The sequence below is a fragment of the Podarcis cretensis genome, assembly GCF_951804945.1.
Source record: "Podarcis cretensis genome assembly, chromosome: 13".
Taxonomy (NCBI): Eukaryota; Metazoa; Chordata; class Lepidosauria; order Squamata; family Lacertidae; genus Podarcis; species Podarcis cretensis.
The window spans coordinates 11,207,352-11,230,602 of record NC_137182.1 but is presented as its reverse complement, the minus strand read 5'-3'; the positions used below and the strand labels follow the sequence as shown (position 1 = coordinate 11,230,602).

At 47.9% G+C, this 23,251-nt stretch overlaps 1 protein-coding gene across 1 annotated transcript in view; it reads right to left on the bottom strand.

Annotated features, from left to right (window-relative positions):
- The window catches only part of CNTNAP1 (contactin associated protein 1), a 50,456-nt gene extending 27,714 nt beyond the window's left edge, over window positions 1-22,742 (bottom strand). Inside the window, exons 1-9 of the mRNA XM_079949276.1 lie at window positions 22,587-22,742; window positions 19,125-19,226; window positions 15,893-16,086; window positions 12,279-12,426; window positions 8,595-8,798; window positions 5,295-5,479; window positions 4,940-5,083; window positions 3,063-3,336; window positions 2,090-2,239 (exon numbers count right to left, since the gene is read on the bottom strand). Of these exons, the coding sequence (XP_079805402.1) occupies window positions 2,090-2,239; window positions 3,063-3,336; window positions 4,940-5,083; window positions 5,295-5,479; window positions 8,595-8,798; window positions 12,279-12,426; window positions 15,893-16,086; window positions 19,125-19,226; window positions 22,587-22,662 (1,477 nt within the window). The 5' untranslated portion in view covers window positions 22,663-22,742. The remainder of the gene's footprint in view (window positions 1-2,089; window positions 2,240-3,062; window positions 3,337-4,939; window positions 5,084-5,294; window positions 5,480-8,594; window positions 8,799-12,278; window positions 12,427-15,892; window positions 16,087-19,124; window positions 19,227-22,586) is intronic.
- Window positions 22,743-23,251: the final 509 nt, after the last annotated feature.

Below are 23,251 nucleotides of genomic sequence, written 5' to 3'. Positions count from 1 at the left end.
CCCCCATTTCTAGAACAGTCCTCCTTAGTCTACGCTCCTCCTTTCCGTGACTGTGAGATTTAGCTAGGCCTCGTTCCAACACCTTCAAACTTCAATTTGCACCTAGATTAAAATGGCTTAAAACGACTGAGCCGTTTGTCCCTCTTTTCGTTTTTATTATTTATTAAATGTATGGTTCACTCTTTTCCCAAGGTAACTCAGGGCAGCTTACAATACATGTGCCTGGCTGCCTCCCCATCTCTTCTCAGGTGCCTCCCTTAATAGTTGTTCTCAAAACCAGTACATCAGCAGGCAGCTCCCGTGGACCCATAGAGCTTGCTGCTGTCAGGGGCTGGACTGAGGAGGAATGGTGGGGGTCACCCCCCTTCTCCTGAACCTTCCCAAGAACAAGTGGACATTATAGATTTAGAACAGTGGTTTGCAGAAGGTCATAGTTCAATGGCTGCAGAGTGGAGAAGCTGGGAAATATTGGGGGAGCAGTAGGAAGCAGCAGCAGCACCAGGGGAGAGACAGCTGACAAACTCAGTGTCCTTGGAAAGCATTCCTGACCCCCCCCCCTCTCCTGGAACCAGATGAGCATTGAGGGTTGTAGAACAAAAAGGCTCAGAGGCAGAAAGCTCAGATTAGCCGACACAGGGGTAATGTAGAATAGGAGAGACGTAGGGGGTGGGACTTTACTTGGAGCAACGCCACTATCTAGGGGAGACTGCATTCCTTCCTGTCTCTCTGTGACTATTGAATAAATTACTTGGTGGGGGCTGCTAGGGGCGCCTTGAAAGATGGCAGACAATACCATCTCTCTGGCTCTCACGAGGTAATTAAGGGGCTGATGATGGGAGTAAATCAGCCTCCCGGGGTCTCCCTAGGGGATAGGGAGACACAGCCTTGTCTGCAGTTGCCAATAAATCACCCGCGAGTTCGAAAGAAGGAGGGGGGGCACTGGACAGAAAACCCTCGAGTGAGATTCTGGATCTCCCTGACGCTGCTTCCGAGAGCGACCTGGCTGCATTGCTTAAGATAATATAAACGGATGTAAGTAAATGCACATGCTTCGAGCAAAGGAAAGGGTGTTTTATCTGCTAATTAAATCTACTGATGAGAAGTTAAGAGTGATGGGATGGAACGAACAGAAGACTGCAGCAAAGAATCACAGCTATGTTGGTATGTGGAAACGGAATGGAAGGGGGAGGGGAAAAAAACTTCTTTCTTTTTCAATATGCTTTACTTAACAACCCCTCCCCTAGAAGAACCGTCGCATGATTGATCGATAGCAAGTGAGATTGGAAAACAAACTGTGTGGAAATGAAAATATTAACTAAGGATTTTGTTTTGTGGAAGATCTGGAAATAGAAAGGCTTTCCTGTTGTGCAGTTATGAGACCTGCCATTATGAGACAGACTTTATTGCGATATCTATGGTCAAAGGGGGAGTTGGGCCACTGTTTTGCTACTATGTGAGGATTGTAAATCTGAATGGGCGAAAACTCCCCTGGAAAGACTAATTTATGGTGCAACTGGTCTGGGAAAATTAAGGAGCAGATGCTAGACTGTATTTCATCAGAACTGTTGAAAATGGCGCCTGCCACTCGAACAGGACTTTTGGATCACCGTGTCAGATGAATTACGGGAGAGTGTTACAAAGTTCACACAGAAACATAAAATAATGCTTGATTCAACTTGCTTGTGGAAACACTCGGAGGTTATTAAGAAGAAAAAGGATAACAGCAAGGAGATGGGAAGATGGGACTTGTGAATATCAAAGCAGCAGAAATATGAGATGATTAGACCCTTACTGAACTCGAAGCATGGGTGCCCCCAACAAAAATTTAAAATTTGGCTAATTATTTGGAGTGTATTATGTATTGGTATAATTTGGTGTAACTAATGTGATAAGACAAACCAATCTTATTTTTTTAAAAAAAGAATAAATTACTTGGTAAGAACTTTTATTGTTTCTCTTCTTCTTGGCTGCTACATGGGAGGGATAGGATTCCACGAAGCCTGACGGCTGCCTATTAGTTAACCAACCATCAGCCCACCCTCTTGGGGAAAAAATGACCAGTTCCCCCTTTAACCAACACAGAACCCACCTCCAAAGAAGTACTGGTTCCCCGTGCGCAGCTGAATGTCTCTGTCAACGCGGAAGCTGGCGTCATTCTGGTCATCGATGGTGATGACGGCCATGGTTTCGCGCACCATCAAGGCCACCGAATGCCAGAAGCCATCATTCAGGCGATATCCTGTGGGTGGAGGGACACGAAGGGATAAGACTCCTCAGACTCCTCACGCTGGAGCCACGGGTCCCCACATCTGGGGCCACCAAAGCCCTCAATGAAATATCTGCTACCTTGAGTGATTCCGATGACACAATGCAACAGAATGTATAATTTTTAAAACAAAAACAAATAAACCCAAACGGCATGCTAGGTTGCATTCCTCCGTTTTGCCTCCAGGGCAGGCATTTTAAAGTTTCACTTCAAAACAATTACAGTGGTACCTTGGTTCTCAAACTTAATCCATTCAGGAATTCCGTTCCAAAACCAAAGTGTTCCAAAACCAAGGCGCGCTTTCCCATAGCAAGTAATGCAAAAAGGACTAATCTGTTCCAGACTTTTAAAAACAACCCCTAAAACAGCAATTTAACATTCATTTTACAATCTAAGGAGACCACTGATTCATAAAATGAAAGCAATAAACAATGTACTGCAGTGACACAATCAATCCATAAGTAGCTGAACTGGGTTCCACACAGTCAAGAAAACAAGACAAAAAAGAGCCGCAAAAACAAACATGCAAAATAAGTAGCAAAAACAATCAGATCTCAGCGCAACACTCGGAACGGAAGTGTAGCACTCAAATCGGAAGCGTGACACTCATATCAGAAGCATGGCACTCAAATTGGAAGTGAAATACTCAAAATGGAGCATGTTCGGCTTCTGAAAAATGTTCACAAACCAGAACACTTACTTCCGGGTTTGCAGCGTTCGGGTTCCAAGTTGTTCAACCACTATCCAAGGTACCACTGTAGAAGAAAACCGGCCCTCCTCCGTCCCCTCCCCATACCTGCCGCAAACTCCAGCTTCTTGGTCTTCGTTTTGGTTTTCGGCTGAGCGATGGTCACGTTGATCTGCCCATCACTCAGCACCATCTCGAGCCAGCCCAGGTCATCTGCAAAGGACGTGTACATGAGCAGCCCCACAACATCCCAGGTGCGGAAGCTGAAGCTGACCGCCAGCTGATTGCGCCGCGGGTACCCGGGCACCTGCAAGAAGTTGTTGACCCCGGCAAAGGTGAAGGGGAACAAGAGGTTGTCTCGACAGTAGTCGCCCAAGTGGCCCTGAAACAAAGGAGGAGACAGCTAAGGAGGTGGCTTGGTTGCTGTTCCATCACAGCAGGGCCATATACTCCTGGGACTGCACTGTGCAGCAGATGGACTTATTAACAGGCATGCAACTCTGCAGGTTGCAAATCTCTGGCTTCTTTTGGAATAAAATTAATGTTATCATGTTTTTGGTGCTAAGAACAGGGCAGTGCCAGAAGTAGCCTCAGAAGTAGGTGGAAACAGAGGCGTAACTCCACTCAGTGTTCTCATTCCATTTACTCCTTCGACTTTCTTTCCTTTTTTTAATATGATTTTTATTAAATTTTATGTTTTACAATTTCAGATAAACATTTTACATACTTAAGGTATCCATGACTCCCCCTCTTCTCTTTCTGTGGTTCATTTTACGTATCTTATATCCCTGCATGTTTTACAAAAACTATACCAATCGGTTTTCCATTATTGCATCCACCAAAACTTAGTTACACTGTTGAATTTATCTTAATGCTACCAGCATTTTCAGCTGTGCACAATTATTTTCCATATATTCGAGAAATGTTTTCCGATCTTCTTTAAATGTTCTTCTTGTTCTCATATTATATATGTTAAGTCTACAAGTTGTGCATATTTTGTCAATTTAAGTTGCCAATCTTCTTTGGTTGGGACCTCCCTTATTTTCCATTTTGGGGCTAACAAAACACAGGCTGGGAAAATGGCAATAAGGTCAACTGCAAGCGCTACTTCTCAGCTGTTCAGAACCTCAAACTTCAAGATGCAATCGCATCACCCAAAATTGCAAATGTGCAATCGCAAAATACATACAACATTCAGCAAGGAATAAGGGTCCACCTTTCTGTTCAGGTGCTATTTTTATCTTCCTGAAGCAGCTCTTCTTACAGAAAAATGAGCTGCAGCCATACACTTTATACAACATTGTCCTTTTCTCTCTCAGTTGCTCCCCCCGAACAGCTGATGGGCAGCAGACCCAGAGGAATATATGTCTGGGGGCTGAATATGCAGGCATCTCTATAAAAGTCTACTTGCTTCTGAATTTACTAGAGAGAGAAAATAACAGAAGTGCAGAGGGCTGCATGGTCAATGCAAGCCTCATAATAGAATAAGTGTAAGCCGAAGAGCCCTACATTTGGACTATTATGGTGCTGGAGGAGACTCTTGAGAGTCCCATGGACTGCAAGAAGATCAAACCTCTCCATTCTGAAGGAAATCAGCCCTGCGTGCTCGCTGGAAGGACGGATCCTGAAGCTGAGGCTCCAATACTTTGGCCACCTCATGAGAAGAGAAGACTCCCTGGAAAAGACCCTGATGTTGGGAAAGATGGAGGGCACAAGGAGAAGGGGACGACAGAGGACGAGATGGTTGGACAGTGTTCTCGAAGCTACCAGCATGAGTTTGACCAAACTGCGGGAGGCAGTGGAAGACAGGAGTGCCTGGTGTGCTCTGGTCCAGGGGATCACGAAGAGTCGGACACGACTAAACGACTAAACAACAACAAAGCTGCTTCCGCAGTCTCAGCAAACATCTGCAACAGAGTCAGTGGCAACTAAACAAAGTTCTCTCTCTCTGTTTTTGCAGACCCCAGCAACACGTTCATCCTCACCTCGATCCTAATAGATGGTTTACGACGTCTTGCCAAGTTGCTGATATAGACCAAATTGTAGGCAATGTTTTCCATGCAGCCACGGAAGTTTGGCCGATAGACAAGGCGCTGCTTCTCATAGTTCATTATTCCCCCAAAGAAGATCTGCAGAAGTCAAGGAAACCCAGAGGGGATCAAATTATGCAAGGCTGGGAAACACTGAAAGGTCCCAGCAGGGACCGCTGCCATGGAGAAAGGGAGAAGAGTAGGGTTCAATTTGGGGCTTCAATTTAAAATCTCCAATCAGGGCATCGCAAGTGTAAACCCCTGGCAGAGCTGGGAGCAGCTGCCCACCATGCCATGCCATCCCAATCACCTCTTTGTCCAGGTCAAGCTGATCAAACTCTCCGTTGAGGCGGTACTGCAAGACTTCCCCGTCCAAGCTGAAATTGACAAATCGCCTGTAGCGGTCGATGCGGACTTGGTGCCAGTGTTGGTCATCCAACAGACTTCCCAGTTTCATAATCGTCTCCCCTCCGCTCATGTTTAGTGAGCTGTTGCCTGGGGAGCAGAAACAGCATGTCAACAAGATAACAGGATGCATGGAATTGGCGGAAATGACTGGCAGAATCCGAGACCAGGGAGAAGAGTCAGTGGAAGAAGATTGGAAGAAATTTAAAGATTATCTACAGAAATATTGTAAAATTAAGGAATGTTAGAAAGATGTTGGAATGAAGTTACATGGCTTTAGCAGAAATGTTATAAAGAATTAAGTACAATAGATTGTAAATGGATTAAAGGGAAAAAATAATGTTAGAATTTGTCAAGTTAAATGATAGGACAGAAAATTGAGGAAGATGGAAAGGATTTGCTGAAACAATTAATTGAAGTGGAATACAAAAAAAGGGAGGTGTAAGGAGGTTGCTGAAACAAGTAAAAGAAAGTTAATAACATTGAGGGTATTGGATGTGGTTTTTTTAATTGTTTTTGTTTTATTTTTGTTATGTATATGTAGTATTTTTATCTTTGTATTGTATTGTATGGTTTTGTTATGTTTAATTCTTTTTCTTTTTTTCCTGTAACTTTCAAAACTTTAATAAATATTATTATTATTATTTTAAAAAAAAGGATAACAGGATGCTGGAGATATTGTCCACAGAAGAGCAAAGCCAAGTCATTCGAGTTCTTTCAGTGCCCCTCGAAAATCCAACTTTTGGCCTTGGTTACTTGGTGAGCCAATGTACAGTGGTACCTCGGGTTAAGTACTTAATTCGTTCCGGAGGTCCGTTCTTAACCTGAAACTGTTCTTAACCTGAAGCACCACTTTAGCTAATGGGGCCTCCTGCTGCCGCCGCGCCGCCAGAGCACGATTTCTGTTCTCATCCTGAAGCAAAGTCCTTAACCCGAGGTACTATTTCTGGGTTAGCAGAGTCTGTAACCTGAAGCATATGTAACCTGAAGTGTATGTAACCCGAGGTACCACTGTATATACCCACAGGCAGAAGACAGGCAAAGAATGCTGTTTTTCTGTACTGGAAGTAAGTTCCCAGAAAACTGAGCGAAAGGTCAATTCTGAAACTCAGGAATTTGGGTGGCCGAAGAACAATGTAACTATTTATCTACTTGCACTTTGATGTGCTTTTGAACTGCTAGGTTGGCAGGAGCAGGGGAAAAGCAATGGGAGCTCACCCCGTCACGGGGATTCAAACCGCCGACCTTCTGATCGGCAAGTCCTAGGCTCTGTGGTTTAACCCACAGCGCCACCCTCATCCCTTTACCACTTTACCACTGATATTAAAGGTAAAGGTACCCCTGCCCGTACGGGCCAGTCTTGACAGACTCTGGGGTTTTGCGCCCATCTCACTTAAGAGGCCAGGGGCCAGCGCTGTCCGGAGACACTTCCGGGTCACGTGGCCAGCGTGACATCGCTGCTCTGGCGAGCCAGAGTCGCACACGGAAACGCCGTTTACCTTCCCGCTGGTAAGCGGTCCCTATTTATCTACTTGCACCCGGAGGTGCTTTCGAACTGCTAGGTTGGCAGGCGCTGGGACCGAGCAGCGGGAGCGCACCCCGCCGCAGGGATTCGAACCGCCGACCTTTCGATCGGCAAGCCCTAGGCGCTGAGGCTTTAACCCACAGCGCTTGTGTCTATTCACAGGTGTGGCAGATGTGGGGTGCAATTTTGAAGGGTCAAAGAAATGTGGGGTCCTTACTCCAGCCAGCTTTATCCTCCACAGACGCTTTCTCCCAGCTAAACTCACTTTCAGTATCAAGAGTTTAGCTAAGATGAAAGTACCTGGGGAGATGGAAGCATGGGGATGAAGGGCAGCAAAAAGGTTTGTCGTGCACCCATCCACCCATTCGCATGCCCTTTAAATCTCTCTCACAAATACACCCATTTCACATGCAAATGCGGTGCTCACATTTAAAGATGAAAGTCTATCAACTTTATGTCATTTGAGCTCAAGATCATCTCTGCTTAGCCTGAGCTGCTTAGCGGGCCCAGCTGCCAAAGTCTTGCATGCAGACATTGCAAAATGCAACACCTCCGCCAGAAATCTTCACAGGAGAGGTCTGCTAAATGAAATCTTAAATCTCAGCACCCTGAAACATCTACATGCATTGCTAGGAGTTTGACTGCCTTGATTAATGTTATGCCTTCATTGTGCTTCTGTAGTAGTAGCAGAAGTAATAATAATAATATGTAGTAGTAGTAGTAGTAATAATAATAATAATAATAATAATAATAATAATAATAATAATTTATTATCTATACCCTGCCCACCTGGCTGGGTTTCCCCAGCCACTTTGGGTGGCTTCCAACAAAGATTAAAATTACATTGAAACATCAATCCTTAAAAACTTAAATAAACAGGTCTGCCTTCAGATGTCTTCTAAATGTCAAATAGTTGTTTATTTCCTTTATATCTGATGAGAGGGAGTTCCACAGGGTGGGTGCTACTGCCAAGAATGCCCTCTGTCTGGTTCCCTGTAACCTCACTTCTTGCAGTGAGGGAACCGCCAGAAGGCCCTCGGCGCTGGACCTCAGTGTCTGGGCTGAACAATGGGCGTGAAGATGCTCCTTCAGGTATACTGGAAAGCCCACTCATTAGATGTCAAGGAGTTAAAGAACTACACAACTTTTAGAGCACATCTGAAGATAGCCCTGTATGGGGAAGTTTTTAATATTTGATGTTATATTATGTTTTTATATGTGTTGGAAGCTGGAGCAACCCAGCCAGATGGGCAGGGTATAAATAATAAAATTGTTGTTGTTGTTGTTGTTGTTGTTATCAGTTGTTTACTCTCACGTCAAACAAGGATATTCACAAATCACAGATAGGTAGCCGTGTTGGTCTGCCATAGTCAAAACAAAATAAAAAAAATTTCTTCCAGTAGCACCTTAAAGACCAACTAGGTTAGTACTAACCTAGTTGGTCTTTAAGGTGCTACTGGAAGAAAATTTTTTTATTTTGTATTCACAAATGAGTTATGTCACAACTGCAGATCTCCACCCAGGTACCCAATCACTGCCTTCACAGTTTGTCACCATCTCCCACCAGTGTGGTCAATGGTCAGGGATGATGGGACTTGGAGCCCAACAACAGCTGGAGGGCACCATGTTGCCTATCTCTGAGTTGGGACTTGCATGCTTCCCCCCCCCCTCCAAACTCACCAAGGCTTATGCTGAAGACCAGTTGGGCCTGTTGCAGTTCCAGGCTGATGTAGTCGCCCTGGGCCCCCGCCGCGTACATTAAGATCCCCTCGCGTTCCATCGTCTTGAAGTTGAACCCAAGCATGTCTTGGACGGTACGGACCGTTCTGGTGCGGAACTTGTAGGCGATGGCATCGTCGCCATCGAAATATAAGACGTCAGACTCTGCAGGGAAGAAGAGCAAAGCAGATGCACAGCTGCTTCCAGTCAAGTCTCCTTTCCAAGTAAAGGTAAAGGGACCCCTGACCATTAGGTCCAGTCGTGGCCGACTCTGGGGTTGTGGCGCTCATCTCGCTTTAGTGGCCAAGGGAGCCGGCGTACAGCTTCCGGGTCATGTGGCCAGCAGGACTAAGCGCATGGAAACGCCGTTTACCTTCCTGCCGGAGCGGTACCTATTTATCTACTTGCACTTTGACGTGCTTTCAAACTGCTAGGTGGGCAGGAGCAGGAACCGAGCAACGGGAGCTCACCCCGTCGCAGGGATTCGAACCGCCGACCTTCTTATCGACAAGCCCTAGGCTCTGTGGTTTAACCCACAGAGGCAGCCGCGTCCCCCTTTCCAAGTACGACAGTACAATAGTAGCCAGTCCCATTGCCAATGAAATCCCAAATTAGACCAACAGGACCTTGGCTTGTGCAAAGTTTGTTTGCATGTGACTCTTGATCAATACTAAGAGTCAGTGCCTCAGTTACTAAGCTATATTTTCATCTCAGGTTGCAATAATTTCCTGAATACCTTCCGCTCCCCCATTCTATCCCCATCTTATCTAGATCTCTCTCCTCGGCCCTAAATATGTCGCCCATCTGGAAGACATCTAGGAAAAGCACCCTCTTCGCCTTCCCCGCCCAGTTTACTAAGAAAAAACATGACTCCATCAAGAAAAAACAAACAAACCAATACATGACCATATTTTCCTCTTTTAACCAAAGACTGGGGGCGGGGCAATCAATTTCCAAACTGCTTCTCCACAATTTCCAAACTGCTTCTCTTCCGGGTTAGCGCGATCGGCTAATGGCGGATTCCCTCCGAGCTCCGGAGGGAATCGGCTCTGCTGCAGACGGGTCTCACCGCGACGGCGACGCGGGGACCCTCAGAAACCGCAGGCGCGGAAGCCTGCGGACTTGGTGACTCGGCGGGCACCTTAAGCGCCCTCCCCGACCCACGAAGAGCCTTTTTAAAGGCTACGGAGAGGGTACGGAGAGTAGCGTGGTGCTGTGAGTAGACCGTTACTGCAGTGGAGCGAAGCCGCGAGCCATGGCCGGAGAGCGCTGACTTTTTCCCCTGAAATTTGGACTTGAAACAACCCGTGAGTAGAATGGAATTTGGTCTTTAAAACTTTTACCTTTGAATTCGGTATGACCGGGGGATGTGTTAAAGGGAAGTCCGCACCCCCTCAATCTACAAAGGATTTAAAGCAAGAATCGGAGAACTAAGGTGGAGAGATCTCTTTTTTTTGCGAGTTAAAAGATATTAATTCCATGAATTTTGACAGAAGAAGATTTGTGCTGGAGAGTAATAGTTGAACTTTAGAAGCTTTTGTCTAACCCCCCCCCCCCGACCCGGGAGTGCCCTGTGTGTGAGCTGGAGGAAAAGGAATAAGGAGTTTGGCAGCTGTCAAAGGAGCTGTCAAACGGGCAGTTAAACTTAAAAATCTTATTGTTTAACATCTCTCTGGACTGAATTTGCTACATTTGAATTGAAGTGCATGGGAACAAAGCAGTCATTAATAACAAAGTAATAGACTGTTGGGAAAGGACTATTAAGTAACCAGAATCCCCCTAGGGAAAACTTTGAAACATTACAATGGCTACAGATGGAAAATTACAGGCAGAGATAGAAAGAATGTTTTTTCTCGTGGGAATACTGCAAGAGCAGAGCATGGCTATGAACAAACAACTTTTAACCTTGAACTCTAAAACAAGCAACTCTGCTGAATGCATAAAGGATCTAACTGAAATAAAATTTGCAGCTGAGCCAGAGGAGACATTTTTGGAACTGGAGGAGAGGGAAGAAGGAGTTAAGAAAGTACAAGTTTTTATTTTGAGTATGTGCTAGGATTATGGATTTTTTTGTTAATGTAAAAAAATATGTCGCACATCTGGAAGACATCTAGGAAAAGCACCCTCTTCGCCTTCCCCGCCCAGTTTGCTAAGAAAAAACATGACTACATCAAGAAAAAACAAACAAACCAATACATGCACCATATTTTCCTCTTTTAACCAAAGACTGGGGGCGGGGCAATCAATTTCCAAACTGCTTCTCCACAAATACAAGTTTTTATTTTGAGTATGTGCTATGATTATGGATTTTTTTTGTTAATGTAAAAAAGTAAAATTTGGGAGTCATGTTGGTCCGTAATCTCAAACACTGTTTTTTTGTGTGACAGTACTCATTGGTACACAATACTGTCACCTCTCTCTCTCTTTGCTGCTACTGGTAACTATTTTATGATGATAATCAGCTAAATAGTTTGAGGATCTATACAACTGTGTAACATGCAGAAAACAGAATTCTTAGAGAAACCAAAGACTGGAACTGAGGAAAGACAGGGGGTGGGGTGGGGTTTGTGTGGGAGGGTGGGGGGACGGAGGAAAAATGGGGGAAAAAATAAGGATGATAGGTTTCCGGATAATATGTTTTGTTTTAATTTTGAATAAAAAATTTTTAAAAAAAATTGTGCTGGCACCTACAACCAGTGGCGTAGCGTGGGTTATCAGCACCCGGGGCAAGGCAAGTAATTTGTGCCCCCAACCCATGGATTTGCGCCCCCTAACCCGTGCATTTGCGCCCCCTAACCCGTGGATTTCCCTAACCCCCAGATGTTGCGCCCGGTGCGGCCGGCCCCCCCTGCAGCCCCCACGCTACGCCACTGCCTACAACACTTGGATCAAGATATGAATACCAGCACTTCATTCATTTTTTTTCAATGAAAAGCACTGCCTATTAGGAAAACATATTTATCAAGGCAAATAAAAACACTGGGCATGTTCAAAATGTATTAACAAATGTATTGCCCCAAAGTAAATTTCAGAATTTCAGAGCCCAAAGTAAAATAACCTGAATAGAAAGATAACACACTACAGATATTTTCAGGGTGTCTCCCACAAATCTTCTTTTACTTGGAAGGTATAAATAGCATCCAAGTATTTCACGTTTCTGTGAAGCAGTTGTTATTAGAATGCCGTGGAATGTTAGCATGTGTTTTAATCTGGTTTTTGGCTTATTGTTGATACAGTGGTACCTCTGGTTACGTACTTAATTCATTCCGGAGGTCTGTTCTTAACCTGAAACTGTTCTTAACCTGAAGCACCACTTTAGCTAATGGGGTCTCCCACTGCCACCGCACAATTTCTGTTCTCATCCTGAGGTAAAGTTCTTAACCTGAGGTACTATTTCTGGGTTAGCGGAGTCTGTAACCTGAAGCATCTGTAGCCTGAGGTACTGCTGTATTTTTGAATATTGCAAATAGGGTTTGTTAAACTATTTTTTTTTACTGATAATGCTACTGCTTTATCCTTTTCGTAAACCGCTTTGGGGTTTTTATCACAAGAGAGCGGCGCTGCACATAAATCTCAGGGTGGGGAAATAAAAATGAAATGACATAAATGAAAGGGAAGTTGATATTCCCAGCTTGAATCACTTACGGTAGTAGCAGCCGTAAAGGCCCACACGTAAGCCAATGGAACCATGTGGATTCCAGGCCACAGGGATGATACGGAGGTACCGAGCCAGGATGGGGTGATGTAGGTTGTGAAGGGCCACGCCGCTTGCGTTCACATTGCCAAAAAATGTCTGCACAAGGAAAAACAAAGTGGTGATGGGAAGAGAAACTTAGAATCATAGAATCATAGAGTTGGAAGAGACCACAAGGGCCATCGAGTCCAACCCCCTGCCAAGCAGGAAACACCATCAGAGCACTCCTGACATATGGTTGTCAAGCCTCTGCTTAAAGACCTCCAAAGAAGGAGACTCCACCACACTCCTTGGCAGCAAATTCCACTGTCGAACAGCTCTTACTGTCAGGAAGTTCTTCCTAATGTTTAGGTGGAATCTTCTTTCTTGTAGTTTGGAGCCATTGCTCCGTGTCCGCTTCTCTGGAGCAGCAGAAAACAACCTTTCTCCCTCCTCTATGTGACATCCTTTTATATATTTGAACATGGCTATCATATCACCCCTTAACCTCCTCTTCTCCAGGCTAAACATGCCCAGCTCCCTTAGCCGTTCCTCATAAGACATCTTTTCCAGGCCTTTGACCATTTTTGTTGCCCTCCTCTGGACACGTTCCAGTTTGTCAGTGTCCTTCTTGAACTGTGGTGCCCAGAACTGGACACAGTACTCCAGGTGAGGTCTGACCAGAGCAGAATACAGTGGCACTATTACTTCCCTTGATCTAGATGCTATACTCCTATTGATGCAGCCCAGAATTGCATTGGCTTTTTTAGCTGCCGCGTCACACTGTTGGCTCATGTCAAGTTTGTGGTCAACCAAGACTCCTAGATCCTTTTCACATGTACTGCTCTCAAGAGCAGCAGCACGATCAGCCATGGGATGGCTGTCTTTCTAGGCACACAAACACTTTGTGGATTTCAGAACTAAGAGTCAAAGGGAGGGATAAGAAATTAAGGCAATAGAATGCAAAATCTCCAGCCAAGGGCATTTTTTTTCTTCCCATGTAGGAAGTCCCAGGTTCGTTCTTTGCCATTTGCCATGGAAAGGAACTTGGAAAAAGTCTCTGCCTGAGACCTTGAAGGCACACAGTCAGTTAGGAAAAGACATATTTATTTTCGATATTTATGAGCCACTTTTCACGGTAATGGCACAAGGCAGCTTCCGTACAGTATTAAGATGCAGTACAACACAAACAAGTAAGAGCAAGCCAACTTACCAAGTCGTCCTACTACATCATAATAATATAACTATAATAATAATTTATTATTTATACTCCGCCCGTCTGGCTGGGTTTCTCCAGCCACTCTGGGCGGCTTCTAGCAAAATATTAAAATACAATAATTCATCAAATATTAAAAGCTTCCCTAAACAGGGCTGCCTTCAGATGTCTTCTAAAAGTCAAAGAGTTGTTTATTTCTTTGACAGCTGGTGGGAGGGTGTTCCACAGTGCGGGCACCACTACCGAGAAGGCCCTGTGCCTGGTTCCCTGCAACCTCACTTCTCACAGGGAGGGAACTGCCAGAAGGCCCTTGGCACTGGACCTCAGTGTCCGGGCTGAACAATGGGGGTGGAGACGCTCCTTCAGATATACTGGGCCGAGGCCATTTAGGGCTATAAAGGTCAGCACCAACACTTTGAATTGTGCCTGGAAACGTACTGGGAGCCTGATGCACTGACAGGTGTACAAGGAGGACCTTCAAGGCTGATGTTAAAGAAGGGATAGCCAATATGGCAGCCTCCAGATGCTGTGGACTGCAATCCCCATCAGGCCCAGTCAGCACGGCCAAATTGTAGGATAACCAGCCTCATATAACCAACATGCTTATGTCTAGTTAATGCATGAAGGGGTTAATACCATAGAGTAAGCTGCCCTGCCAGGCTTAGCTATGTCCACTTCCCCTTACCTTGGGAAGGACTATGTAATCAGGGCTTTGTTCAAACTTAGTCTACCTGAGAAGCTCTCTGCGTCAAGAGGTTTAAGCTGGTTGCTCCAGCTCAACCGCATGGCTCTCACAAGCTACTCTTGATTTCCTACTCCAATAATTTAGGAACTTTCACCACTTTGTAGCTAAGCCAAGCTATAACGCCTGTGCAACTTTCTAAAGCACATGTGTCAGAGCTGCCTCCAGGTCCCAGCTCACAGAGGACCAACGCTAGGCTGTAGTTATGTACAAAAGTCTTTATTGAGGTTCAGTTTCCATTTTAAAGCCGCAGCGTGCAGCTCTACGTCTCGACCTTAGACCGGCGAAGTCCCGTCTGAGTCTCCGCCCCTTCCACACCAGTTTAAGACTCTCGCTTTGCTCCACCTCTTCCTAAGTTCCTTTCTCCTCTGGGCCCTCCTGCCCGCTAGGGTTTCATCCTTCCTGGACTCCTCTGACGCTGACCCTGACGATTCTTCCCCCTCCTTCCGGCGGGCTTTAGGACCTGCTTCCCTATCCGGGCTACCTTCTGTGCCGCTCGCCTGTACATTTGAACTTGGCGCGCGCGCCCAGCCTGCAACTTTCCTCTTGACCGTTCCCTCGCTCTCCGATGGAGGCGTGGCCACCCCTGACTCATCTTCTCTCGCTGGTGGTGCATATGTGGGCTCTGATACCTGGGACTCCTCCCCCCCACTACGCTCTGGTGGGGAAGCTGGTCCTGATTTCCAACTGCTGCTCTGGGAGTCCCCGCTGGCCCCTTGCTTCTGGGGTGTCCCCCTTGGCTCGCCCCTTGCCCTGCCCATCGGCGCCCCCTTCTGTGAATCTTCCGATTCGCTGGAGAGGCTCATGGAATCTATCGGGCTGCTGTCATCTTCTCCTACGCTGCCCTCGGATTGCTCCCCCTCGCTCTCCATCTCCTCTCCTCCCTGCGCTCCCGCTGAGTCCCTGACAACATGAATCTGACCTTTGGAGAGTTGATAAGTAAACCACTTTTTAACTTATCAAACCTGTGGTCTTTTTCTATGCTAGTGGAAGTGAGAAACTTTGGAAGGAATTTGGAAGGGCATATTTTAAAGTCTGTATTTCCATGCTTTACTTTATGACTTTAAATCTCTGCTGGGGTTTTCTCACCAAAGAGTACTGGCCCCAGATCTGGATCTTGGCATCCAGGGAATTCTCCTTTCTATATATGTATTTTGAACCAACACATATACTAGGTGGGAACTGGTGGCTGAGCAAAACGAGTGTGTTCCCTTTTTTGCACCATATAAAGATATGGGCACAGAATCTACAACAGGCGATTCTAGAGGATAAGTCTGGGAATCTCTCTACGTAGCAAAGGATTGTTGTTTTCAGTAGCCACAAATCATGAAGAAAACTGCGTAGATCCCTGCAAATCCACAAGAGGAAGTTGAAAAACCTGGTTTTCACCACCTGTGGTGCCCAAGTAGGAAAACACAGCCGTTCTGGAGCCAAGAAGCAGAATAAACGAGAGGGACTTTTCAGAAGGAATTACCTAGTGACCCTTCAGTATAGGCGTGGGGAACTATTATCTCCCCAACCCCCTTATAGACCAGGTTTTGGCAGACAGGTGCCCATCCGCCAATCACCTGATGTCACAATGCTGCCCCCTCCCTGTTGGAAGGTAGGGACAGAAACACCTCTCTCACCCAATTGCTCCCTTGTTGAAAGTAAGGCTTCCAGTTGCTGGGGTGGTCCCCATAGAGCACAATGTAGCGAGTCACCCAGTTATAGGTATTGAAGGTCCCCTGAGTGGCAATGGCGTTGATACGGCATTTCTTGGTCAGGTCAATCTGCAGCCACGGTTGCTTGTCTTGCGGGTCGGGAGACCAGCCTCCAGCACCTGAAAGAGGGTGGGGAGGACAAAATACGGGAATTAACGGTTGCTTTTGTGAAATCCTAGGGGACGCAGGTGGCGCTGTGGGTTAAAGCCTCAGCGCCTAGGGCTTGCCGATCGAAAGGTCGGCGGTTCGAATCCCTGCGGCGGGGTGCGCTCCCGCTGCTCGGTCCCAGCGCCTGCCAACCTAGCAGTTCGAAAGCACCTCCGGGTGCAAGTAGATAAATAGGGACCGCTTACCAGCGGGAAGGTAAACGGTGTTTCCGTGTGCGGCTCTGGCTCGCCAGAGCAGCAATGTCACGCTGGCCACGTGACCCGGAAGTGTCTCCGGACAGCGCTGGCCCCTGGCCTCTTGAGTGAGATGGGCGCACAACCCCAGAGTCTGTCAAGACTGGCCCGTACGGGCAGGGGTACCTTTACCTTTACCTTTTGTGAAATCCTAGAATTGTAGAGTCGGAAGCGACTGTGACGTTAACATATGAGAGGGCTGGAGGTGAAACAGTTAAACAAGTTACCCAATCAGAACCCAGGGGGGTGGAGTCAGAGGGACTATAAAACCAGCTCTGGGAGGGACAAAAAGGGAGTTCGTTGGGAGTTGAGTGGTTGGTTGGAGTGGGAGTGAATTGGGATAGAGTCTGTGGGTAGGTTGGGACGCGGGTGGTGCTGTGGGTTAAACCACAGAGCCTAGGACTTGCTGATCAGAAGGTTGGCAGTTCGAATCCCCACGACGGGGTGAGCTCCCATTGCTCGGTCCCTGCTCCTGCCAACCTAGCAGTTTGAAAGCACATCAAAGTGCAAGTAGATAAATAGGTACCACTCCGGCGGGAAGGTAAATGGCGTTTCCGTGCGCTGCTCTGGTTCGCCAGAAGAGGCTTAGTCATGCTGGCCACATGACCCGGAATCTGTACGCCGGCTCCCTCGGCCAGTAAAGCGAGATGAGTGCTGCAACCCCAGAGTCGGTTACGACTGGACCTAATGGTCAGGGGTCCCTTTACCTTTACCTTTTACTGTGGGTAGGTTGAGTTAGTGTAGCGAAATAAGCTGAGTCAAGAACAGTTAGGAGCTAGGAAGACAAGTCAATATCTGAGAGGTGGTTTAGTGAGTGAGAGCAGGTAGCGGAAGTTATAGGTCTGGATAGGCACCCCATGAATGTAATTGACCAATATCGTTTATGAAACCACACGCTTGTTAAACTGCAATAAATAAACAGAAGTTTTTGTTCCAATTTAACTGGACTCAGTATTGTACCAGGTAGGGCCTGGGTGGTGGCAGCGGGAAATAAAGTGGTGGCACAGGGATCAATAGACGGTGAAACGTCCAGGGACCCTGTGTAATCGCCACAGGGACACAGATGGTTATCTAGTCTGACCCTCTGCAATGAAGAAATTCTACCCATGAACCTCCCTGGCTGGGCTCGAACCACCAAACTTCTGGTTAACAGCCAGATTTTCTGCACTTTCTGGAGCAGAACTACAGACACACAACACCACACGTAGCTCGGCAGGGCATGTCCTGGGGCTCTAATCGCAGCCAAATGGCTCAGGTAGGGATCCTCTGACCCTACCAAACTTGGTTGAACTCCAGTTCCCAGCAGCCCCAACCAACATGGTCAAGGGTCAAGAATGATGGGCACAGTATAATAACACAGTAGTACCTCATGTTACGTAACTCTCTGGTTACATAAATTTCAGAATGTGAACGCAGCAAACCTGGAAGTATTTTTCCAGGTTTCGCCACGAGCGCATGCACAGAAGCGCTCTACCATGCCGCTTGCATGCGCAGAACAAGCACCGCCGGTAGAGAAACCTTCGGGATCCGACTGAACCATCCGCAACCAGAGTAACCACTGTAATAATAATAATAATAATAATAATAATAATAATAATATATTTATAGCCCACCCATCTGGCTGGGTTTCCCCAGCCACTCTGGGCAGCTCCCAACAGAATATTAAATGGAATAAAACTTCTAACATTAAAAACTTCCCTAAACAGGGCTGCCTTCAGATGTCTTCTAAAAGTCAGATAGTTCTTTATCTCCTTGACATCTGAAGGAAGAGTGTTGCACAGGGCGGGGGCCACCACCGGGAAGGCCCTCTGCCTGGTTCCCTGTAACTTCACTTCTTGAAATGAGGGAACGCCAGAAGGCTCTCGGAGCTGCACCTCAGTATCCGGGCAGAACGATGAGAGTGGAGATGCTCCTTTACATATACTGAGCTGAGGCCATTTAGGGCTTTAAAGGTCAGCATCAACGCTTTCAATTGTGCCCCGAAACATAGGTAAAGGTAAAGGGACCCCTGACTATCAGGTCTAGTCGTGACCGACTCTGGGGTTGCAGCGTTCATCTCGCTTTATTGGCCGAGGGAGCCGGCGTACAGCTTCCGGGTCATGTGGCCAGCATGACTAAGCCGCTTCTGGCGAGCCAGAGCAGTGCATGGAAACGCCGTTTACCTTCCCGCCAGAGCGGTACCTATTTATCTACTTGCACTTTGATGTGCTTTTGAGCTGCTAGGTTGGCAGGAGCAGGGACCGAGCAATGGGAGCTCACCCCGTCGCGGGGATTCGAACCTCCGACCTTCTGATCAGCAAGTCCTAGGCTCTGTGGTTTAACCCACAGCGCCACCCGCGTCCATACTTATTAAACAAATATAATACACAAACAGACATATGTGCTTTCATAAACAATGCATAACACACACAAAAATAAATTTGTAAAGCTTTAAAGATGTTTTTCCCCCAAATGTTGCTAAGGGCCACCAAAAAAAAGGCTTTGAGGGCTACACCCTGATTTAGTGTGACAACCACAAGCACAAATCCAGCATTTAGAGAGCATGTGCTTCCCCGGTGGCTGGATCCAGTATAGCAGTTGTCACCTACAAGCAACACATTCCACTGCCATGCATTGCTTGTGAACCGCCTTGGGACAGCCGGCCAATTTTGGAAGACAGTCAAACAAAACTCAGTGGGCCACTGGCTTAGTCTTGCATCTGTTAATTCTACTGAGCTGGAGAGAGCATGAAGTCTGTCCCTCTATGATGAACTCACCATAAATCCGAGCGAACGTGGCAGCGCGGAAGATGTTGGATCGGGAAGATGCTGCGAGATTCCAGGTGTAGAGGGGGCCAACCAGTTCATGGTCACAAGTCCCTGCAGGGAAGAATAGGAAGAATGGAGTCTTTCGATGGGGGCACCTGTTCAAGGTGTGGCAACCTTGGGGCGGGGTTTTATTGCAGTGTATATTTTCTTTTTCACATTACAGTACACTTAATGCTCTTAAAATTCTGTAAGTCGCTTGGACGCTCCTTATGCTGGAAGTGTCTTATAAACTGAAATCATCATCATAATCAGGGGCGCCAACTTGAATTAAACATCGGAGGGGCCAGGTAAGCCCTGCATAACTGGTCACACAAAGCAGCACACATCCCCCCATTTGAATGGCAATGCCTGTCTACTTGTTGTTGGTGGGTAGCCCCCTCAAATATTTTATGGGGGGCGGGGCAAAGGGACTTCAGCCCCTAGGAGTTGGCTCCTATGGTGAGCTTGATGGACTAATGGCGAGACTCTGTTTGAGGCAACTTCCTATGTTTTTAAAGCCATCTAAAGTTGCAGTCCTCAACATAGCAGAGGGTTAAGTTCCACAGTGGGACTTACTTCTGAGTAAGCATCCAAAGCATGTCTACTCAGAAATGCTTGATGGGCAGCAGCAAGTAAGCTTACTGCCACATGTATGTGCAATAGCTGTTGTTAATTATTTAATTTAATTGATTTATAAAATTCACCAGTGGTCTCAGGGTGGGTTTCGACAAATCAAATTATCACCATCCTCAGTTGTTCACTTGCCAAATGCCAGCCATAAAATATCTACACAATTCTCTGATTCCTCATTTCAAATTAGCCATACCCATTCATTCCACTGATAACATTCCAAATTATAGACAGGTGCAATTCCTCATAGGCTTGGGGAAAGAAAAACTTATTTACTTAGTGCCAAAATCCAGCCAATGTTGACAACCGCCTCAGGACAGGGGAATACTCCATGGTGCCACCACTGAGAAGGCCCTGTTCCAGGCTCTGGCCAACTGGACTTTGTTTACTGCTGGCATGGCCAACAGGACCTCCATGGCGGATTTCAATTCGCAGGCAGAACAGTTTAGGGAGCATTACTCTTTGAGACAGCAGAGTCCCATCTTCTTCAGGGCTTTACAGTTTTAAGCCAGTGCCTTGAATTGGGCTCAGTGATGAACTGAGCAACCAGAACTAGCAGCATATCACCACAGGCGGCCCAACTCATGCCATGGTGCTTTGCGCTAGCTGCAGTCTCCACACCATCATCAAGGGAAACCCTGCACAAAGTGCACTGCAGTAGCGAAGGAAAGGCACTCCAGACATGCTCAGATGATACACTATCACAGGGATCAGCAACCTTTTTCAGCCATGGTCCAGTCCACCGTCCCTCAGACCATGTGGTGGGCCGGACTATATTTTGAAGGGGGGGGGATGAATGAATTCCTATGCCCCACAAGTAACCCAGAGATGCATTTTAAATAAAAAGCACACATTCTACTCATGTAAAAACACCAGGCAGGCCCCACAAATAACCCAGAGGTGCATTTAAAATAAAAGGACACATTCTACTCATGTTAAAAAAATGCTGATTCACGGGCCGGATTGATAAGGCGATTGGGCCGCATCCGGCCCACGGGCCTTAGGTTGCTACCCCTGCACTATCACTACCTCCCGTGTAAAACAGGTTCCAGGGCAGAATCCCAGCCGGATTAAACTGCATGCCTTTAAAGTTCAGTTTTCTTGGACGCCAGCGGCCAAGGCCAAGCGACAAAGTGAGCAGCTCCTGTTTTCCTTCCAGAGATGGCAAGGCACACGCAGATCAGGCAGGCAGCACACTGAGCCTGTCACCGCTGCAAAACTGGAAGACCGTTTAACAACAGCAGCAGAGCTATCCACCGGCTCCCTCCCTCCAGGTTTTTTTTTTCTCCCCCTTCCACTGCAGAGAGTGGCTGGCACGCCCTTGCAGGCTCAGCTCCTGCCTGCCTCTATCTGCTAAAGAGCAAAATGGGGAAGCCCTCTCTCCTCAGTACCACCAGGCCCGCTATGAAACAGCAGAACAAGGCTTCGAGAAACAAATGGCCATGGGTGCAAGGAAGTGGGACGCACTCGAGTTCCCTAAGCCAGTTCGAAAAGAGATGCACATTACATCAAGGACAGATGAAGGAAGCCATTGACCTGCCCAAGGGAGGAAAACAAATAACAGGCATCGCATCCCCCAACCTTAGGCAACCTTCCAGCAAACTCACTAGTGCAGAGCTCTCTGGTGGAGAGGAACCCCAAACTCCCCCCCAAACCCTGTTAACAAAGGAAGAGGGAAGCCATAGATAAGTGTAGAAGTCTGCAGAATCATCACCCCCCCCCCCCAAAAAAGCAGATGCGGAAGAAACGACCCAGACCTGTAACCTATTTTTGCAAGGCCCTGCATGGTGGGGTGGATGGGGGGAGCAGGGGGCTGGCTTTGTCCTGCCCTCCCATAGCACCAATGTATGGAACAGGTTCCAGGCTCTCAGCCATCCCCACAAACAAACTGTGCAGCCTAAGAAAAAGTGTATATGTGTGTGTATGTATGTGTGTGTTCAGATGGAAGAGGCAACCATTCTCTGGGCCTCTGTTTTGAGAGGGCCCAAATTACACACTCGCCCAAGAGCAAAGCCCGGATGGGCTGCTGTCAGGAAGCAGCTGATGAAGCCCAGATCTTTGGTACTGAGTGAGCCCCAGATCCCTTGCCCCTATTTTGGAAAAGGCAGCAACAACTTTGAATGCCTTACCAAAAAACCAAAACCAACTTTGCCACCGCAAAGGGCACTGCTACCAGCCCCCAGCCCCCTTAATTTGCTCAGCGACCTAAATGTGCATCCACACATGCCGATCCGCAGGCGCAAAGGTTACGCCAAATGAGCGCCTGTGTCCCGGGTCTCCGGGAGACCTAGCAGCCGGGAAGTGCTGGGTGGAAAGCCGCTTTCTCGACAGCTGGCCAGGATACCAACCAACCTCCAGCCCCAGCCCCGCCCGGCAGCTCCCCAAGTCGGGATTCCTTGCTAACGCGGGATAAACACTCTGACCTAGGTGGCGGGGCAGGGGGGATGGGGGAAGAGACGGGGACCCAGGCGTCCTGTGCCAAACGACCCCGACGCAGAAGCCTCTCCTGAGCGGATTTCGAGGGATGGGGTGGTGATGTCTCTCCTACGGGGGCGCGGCGCAAACCCCGCCCGCTCCCGAGGTCCCCAGGGAGCCGCTCCCCGCACCCAAGACGCCGCAGCCCGCGCGCAAGCCCCTCTCCCCAAAGGTTGCGCGCTGCGCCGTGCGCCCCGGAGCGCAGTCCGCCTCGTCCCCGCCCCGTGACCTTTTTCCCCCTCTCCCCTGCCGGCCCGATCCGGGCTGCTTCTTCTTCTGCCGCAATGCAGGTGCCGCCCCCGCCGCGCCAAGTCCCGGGACACTCACGCCAGAACCAGCCTCCGTGGCTGGGCTGCAGGAGAGCGGCGACGGCGAGCACGAAGAGCATGGCGCGCCCGCCCATGCTGCAGCCGCGGCGCGGGCTGCTTCAGTGCGCTCCCGAGCCCAGCCGCCTGGCCATCGCCGCCCCTGCACGTGCGCCCCTGCCCGCCTGCGCCTGCAGCTGGCCGGAGCAAGCCCGTTGCGCGCGCCTCCGACGCGGGGAGCGAGCGCCAGCGCGCCTCCGCCCGGGACCAGCCGGCCGCCTCTCTCTCTCTCTCTCTCTCCGCCGTGCTGATCGTGCCCGCCCCTTAGGGGGGAGAGCGCTCTGCACAGGGTCAGAGGCAAGGTGGCCACCTTCGTTTTGGCCAAATAGAAGACAGGGCGGACGGTTTTCCGTCTCATCTGGTGGTGGTGAAGTGACTTCCACGCGATCCATTACAATCTCTTGCAGCCTTGCAAGGGTGGCGCCTCGGGAATTTGTCACACACATATGAATTTGTAAATCTGTCTGTGCTGGCGACCCAGAGCTTAAAGACAGATCTTTCAGAGTGCTTTCTGTTGGGGATAATTCAGACGGAAATTGCCAGGTGTCAAAAAAGGTTATTTATGCATGCCACTACTGTGGTCCGTGTTTTGTTAGCCCCAAAATGGAAAACGAGTGGTCCCAACTA